The sequence below is a fragment of the Pseudorca crassidens genome, chromosome 1, assembly GCF_039906515.1.
Source record: "Pseudorca crassidens isolate mPseCra1 chromosome 1, mPseCra1.hap1, whole genome shotgun sequence".
Taxonomy (NCBI): Eukaryota; Metazoa; Chordata; class Mammalia; order Artiodactyla; family Delphinidae; genus Pseudorca; species Pseudorca crassidens.
Genome location: NC_090296.1, coordinates 86,245,336 through 86,251,335, shown reverse-complemented (window position 1 = coordinate 86,251,335; position 6,000 = coordinate 86,245,336). Strand labels below are relative to the sequence as shown.

The window sequence follows — 6,000 nt, the reverse complement described above, 5'->3', positions numbered from 1 at the left end:
GTGGGTTGACTTGAGGTCTGGAGACTGAGATTCTAAATCACCTACCTTCTTTTAGAGCTTGGTTAGAAGTCAGTGTAGTATACTGAGTAAGAACATGGGCCTTGGAGTCAGAAAGATCCTGATTTGAATCCAAAGTCTATCATTTACTAGCTTTATGAATTTGAGCAACTTACTCTCATCCATAATATGGGGAAACACCTCCTACCTCTCATGTATGTTATGAGGATTTGGTGAAAAGATACATAAAAGCATTTAGAATAGTGCCTATGACAGAGTAAGCGCTCAATAAATGGTGCTATTTATTTTACCTGTAAAACATTAAAATAGAATTTAGCAAGTTGTACAGAAATGGAAGGCTTGGAGCAAACACTACATTAGGATGAAAAACAAATGAGTAGAGAATAAGGAACCTGAATATCAACCTGAGAACTATAAGTATGCTTAGGAATGTAACTGGGATAACTTAGGGTTTTAGTAAGGGAGTAACCTAAAGAATAGCGTTTAAAGAAACTAATTCTAAGAGCAATTGAGTATAGGATGTCTGGGAAGTAGAAATTTAAGTTAAGGGGAGATTCCTGATCCATACATGACATGAAAAGATCTAGAGTTGAAATGTGGTAAACAAATGATGAATTAAAACTGTGAAAGAAGAAAAAAACAGGCACAACTATAGGGGATAAAGATCACTGTCATAAGACCAGAAACCTGAAGAGGGAGCTTATTGTTAAAAAAAAATTAAGTTCAGTGGAGAATAATGTTTAACTCCTTAATTATAGGTCAGTTTTATGCTCAAGGTCACAAAACTAGTAAATGATTGAACCAAAACTTGAACACAGTTGGTCAGACTCCAGAGCTTGTGCTAACCACCTCAGTCACTACCTTTCAAAAGTAATAGAAACAAGTTTCCAGACAGTGTCACAGGAGAAGACTTTTAAGTCAACAGCTTCTATTTCTAGTGTATTATGAGCCTAAGTTCTAGGTCCTCATTCCTCTTTTCTCAGTAGCAGAAGCTTTGAAAAAATATGTAACCTGGGATCCATGGATGGGCTTTCAAGACCCATTTATGCATGGTTCACGTGTGTGTGTTTGTGTGTCTGTTTCTCTGGAGAGATAGGCTGTGTTGTCTTTCATCAAATTCACGAAGAGATCCTTGACCCAAAAAGAGCTCCGCTCTAGAGAGAATAGCAGCTATCATTTAATAAGCTCTTACGTTTGCTGGGCACTGCTCTAAGTGCTTTACATGCATTACCACATTAAGTCTTCGCAGCAACTCTATGAGGTAGGAATCATTAATCCCACTTTACGCACAAGGAAACTGAGGCACAGAAATGGTTTTATAGTCACTCAGCCAGCAAGTGGCAGAGCTAGAGTGTAAATCCAGACAATATGGTGCCTTAGTTCACACTTCTAACCAATTATACTGTTGGAACAGCATACTGGTATCTTTAGAACTATTTCCTTCAGCCATAATAGTGTTAAAATTTTTTTTAACGCTTTTAGGAAGGATATTTAAGTATAGAACAGCCCCCAGTGTTTTATACCTTCTTATTATACACACACATTTACTACCACCTGCCAAACTACTCCTTTTTGGCATGTGGCATTTCTATTACTGAGGGCCTAATTAAATCTCACTATAAATATTTTCCTTTTCAGCCTTTGAAAGTTCCCATGTTAACTCTATCTCCTCCAGTAAGTGCGTTGCAGTTTTCACTCATAAACACTTTCAGTCGCTAGTGTATTATAAGCTCAAATGAATAAAACAACTAGTAATGATTAAAATGAACCTCATGACAAATCATAGCAATGAAAAGTCCTATATTTCCAATGAAAATGGGAAAGGTGCTAATAAAGTCAGGTGTTTGTTGGAGTGCCTTTTGATTTATGGATCTTTGCTCTATTCAGTTTGTCAAATAAGAGCTGACAAAATTATTGCTTTCCACCCCCCAAAAAGTACTCACAGAAGCACATCACGTATTTGAAAAAACAGTTCCATTAGTTAGTTACAAAATTTAATTGTAAGGATCAAACAGTGGTTATTGGTCAAACCAATCGACATTAATAGCTTTGAAGTGTGCAGAAGCTAGTTTTTAAATAAAGGTGACAAATACCAATCAGATTCTTATAACACTGTTCAGGATCTAAGCAAATGTGATTCTGGAAGTTGAATCCAAAAAGCTAAGAGAATCATAGTGCAATCATCAATAAGTAAACCAAAGACATAATTTTCTAAATCATTTTTAAACAGAATAAATTCTAGTTTTTAAAAAAGTTTAAAGCTACATAAAACTCAAAGTAATCTAACTATTTTCTACCTGAGATCAAAACAAGTTTCTTTTTTCCTATCTAAACAATTCTTGGCATTGAGGTAAATCTGAATTCACGTGATATACTTTGTCAAACTTTTCCAAAAAATTTTAAGCCCTGCTGTAGAGAGAAATTCTCATAATATATATACATATTTACATATTTCTTCTTCAAAGACTAATGACAAATTTATGAGGTTAATAGGCCTGTAATGGGACCATGATACTATTAATAATATGAAAATAAAAAGCCATTCATTTATACCATGTGTTCCTATATGGTGCAATATGAAATGGGATCATAGAATCTATGTACATAGATGAACCACCAAGAGTTCAGAAATTAAGCTCACTTTAAGAAAACTCATTCTGTTATTTGAAGCAGAGGTTGCAAAGTTGTGATGTATAACAAAAATATTGTATATACAGGCTCCAAAACCAAGCATTGGCCTAAACTGGCAAAAACTGCAACTTAAACAAATTAAAACCAGCTAGATCTTCACTGTGGTTATGCAACTTTTGGCTTTAGGGTCTGCAGGTTTTACTGAGGTAACAACCTCTTATCTCTTGCCTCTCCTCCTTGTGCCTGCCCCTACTGCCCCCAGCCTTTGACATGGCTGTCTTTGGCAATGCTTCCAAAGTTTCAAAGCAGAAGAACTTGCTAAGTAAATGGAGAGAATGAAAAATAACATTATATATGATGTATGAAAACCAACCTAAGAGTATGGACTGAGAAAGAAAGTACTAGAAGGAAAACTAAGCCACAGTCTACCCTCAAGGGAAAAAGAGAAAATAAAAGAATAGGGGGGCTGTTACTCCTAGATCTTCTTCCACATCATCTCCCGATTAGAAGAGTGTGGAACCAAAATTTCAAACTCTGGAAAGGTAATGACTGAAGGAGGAGCTAGGGAAGTGAATAAATGATAAAGAAGTACAGCAGTAGCTTTAGCTGTCAATGAGTTTCTTTGCTCTGGCATTGGCATTGTCAATACGATCTTTGTTGGTGTCAGCCTGGAAAAAAGAAAAATACACCCGCATTACTTCACAAGATAAGCTGCTCAAAGAAACATTAAATTTCATGTACTTAGAGTAACTGACACATTGAGAAAATTCAGGAAATAGTCCAAGCCACATTACAAAACTCATTTTGGGCAAGAAGTGACAGAATATCAAATTCATTTGGAAAAACCTGGGTGTATAAACATGACAGATATAACAGAAGAAGTTGCCAGTATTTCATGAGTTCTATAACATTTTTTTTCATAGTTTAACATGTCTGAAACTAGGATGCATCTTATAATCAATGGCATGTAGATGCAGTGAAAATATAATGCTCTTCTCTGCTATAGATCTGGACCTTGTGGGAGTCCCCTGAACTGAATCATAGAATCTCATCTGGAGCTAGCCTAGATCTCACCCAGAGACTGAAATAACCTACCCCAAGATCTGTGGAACAGATGTATCACCATCCATATCAATATGTAAGTTAAAATGATGGGTAATATGTAGCCTAAACCCACGTAACAGCATTGAAAACATCTTATGAACCATTATTTGCCTCAATGAAATCCATCATAAGTGATTCAACAGAAAGCCAAGCTGAAAAACTTACCCCAACCTTTAAAGTATACTGAGATTTTAATGAAGTAACAATAAATAAGAACAGCTTTTAGATGTGACACAACCAAACACAGAACACAATTTCAGTATATTTTATATCATATGAAGTAACAAATAGCAACCACACTTTTTTGTTACTCTTGTTTTTGTGTGTCCACCCCATGAGAACCATTCTGCAGAACTGATTTTTACCTACTGACTCATGAGATGAAGATTCAGGAACTTACTAATTTGTTATTAGTTAACAAAATAAAATTCCAAAAGCTAACTCGCTCTTTCAGGGGAAAAACAAAAAAACAAAAAGAAAAACCCCGACAGCTCACAGAAAGGTTAGAGGAGATTGTGAGCTTCATGTGTGAAATTTTAAATAAAACCAATTCGTCCCAAGGTCTTGGTTTCAAAATGAACCAGTTGAGTAAGACAGGAGAACTCGACTATTGTTTTTCAATGTGTTAGAACTCATCAAAACTGCAAGGCCTGTGAGGACAGGATCTTATCCCTATTGCTCTCCCCCAGAGCATCTAGCACAGATGTCTATTACTAAACACTATACCGGATGTCTCATTTTCCTGTGGCACTAAAAAGCTCTTACCTTTTCTGTGATCCGTTCTATTTGTCGATTTTGAGCATCAATCTCATTGCCTATGTCCAGGGCCATGTTTTTTAGATTTCCTAGGATACTGCCCACTTGAGTCAGGTTCTCTTCCATTTCATCTTCCCTGGCATCATTTGTTATACTATCACAAAAAGATAGTTAATTCAGTACTTTGGGGTGAATTAGAAATGGAGTGAGTCTGGATTTAGTTTTTATAAAAATAAGTAACCAAAATGACCTCAGCAAGTGTTGGACCCAACAGATGCAGGTTACCATTCTTGGGAAACATTCCATAGTAAAAATGGAAAGACTAATCCAAGAGAGCACAACATCTTAAAGCCATTTAAGATTAAGAAATAACTTTAGGATAGTGGTTTTTCAAAGTGTAATTCCCAGCATAACCTGGGAACTTGTTAGACATGAGAATATGCTAATTCTCACACTCCACTCCAGATCTCCTCAATCAGTGACTGGAAGGGACCCCAGCGATCTGTGTTTTAATAAACCTCCCAGGTGATTCTGATGCATGCTTAGGTCTAAAGAATTACTGCTCTAAAATAAGGGTTGCAAAATCCTGGCCCAAAGCCAAATCTGGCCTGCCTTCTGAATTTATAAATAAGGTTTTATTTGAACACAGCCATGCTCATTTGTTTATATATTGTTTATGGCTGCTTTTACCCTACAACAGAGTTGAGCAGTTGAGTAGTTGTGACTGAGACTGTATGGCCTGTAAAGTCTGAAATATTTACTATCTGACCTTTTACAGATATCCTTATAGGGATTTGGTCGACTCCTACTCTAGATGATACATTTTAAAACACATCTTCTTATTTACAGAAGTAAAACATGATTACTTGAATAATTTGGAAAGTACTGTACAAAGAAAAGTTAATCCATCCTTGAATGTCAACAATCCCAGTCACCATTTTGTCAGAAGGCAAATATTAAAATGGAATAAGGGACTTCGCTGGTGGTCCAGTGGTTAAGCCTCCCCGCTTCCACTGCAGGAGGCACGGGTTCGATCCCTGGTCGGGGAACTAAGATCCCACACACCCCCACATGCTGTGCGGCCAAAAAAAAATTAAAAAAACATCCAAAAAAAAAAAGGAATAAATGCTATTTCTAATTAATAAGTTGGGGTTCATGCATAATTACACCCAGTCTCCAGAGAAAGCCATTCATTTAGGAAAAGAATAAAAATATCGGGAAGAGCTGGCATACCGTTTAATGTATCCGCCGCTGGCTGCTCCTGTGGTTGCTTGCTGAGGCTGACCATTTGTCACTCGGCCTGGCTGCTTAGATACTACATTGCTAGGAGAGTTGTCTCCACCATCTCTCCATGTTGCCTTATAGACTTTACTAGACTCAAAGTTCTTTGTCCTATATGAGTCAGGAGTGTAGAGAGATACCAAAAAGCAGGAGAGGGAGAAATGACATTATTAGTGCTTGTTACCTTAGGGATGCCCTAGCACCCTTAGA

The 6,000-nt window shown here is 36.8% G+C and overlaps 1 protein-coding gene across 3 annotated transcripts in view; it reads right to left on the bottom strand.

The window, feature by feature from the left end:
* Positions 1-1,975: 1,975 nt before the first annotated feature.
* The window catches only part of SNAP23 (synaptosome associated protein 23), a 35,622-nt gene continuing 31,597 nt past the window's right edge, over positions 1,976-6,000 (bottom strand). For all 3 annotated transcript variants that reach the window (XM_067744522.1, XM_067744534.1, XM_067744526.1), the window contains 3 exons: positions 5,743-5,901; positions 4,519-4,663; positions 1,976-3,317 (listed from right to left, as the gene is read on the bottom strand). In XM_067744522.1, coding sequence (XP_067600623.1) covers positions 3,252-3,317; positions 4,519-4,663; positions 5,743-5,901 — 370 coding nt within the window. In that variant the 3' untranslated portion in view covers positions 1,976-3,251. The remainder of the gene's footprint in view (positions 3,318-4,518; positions 4,664-5,742; positions 5,902-6,000) is intronic.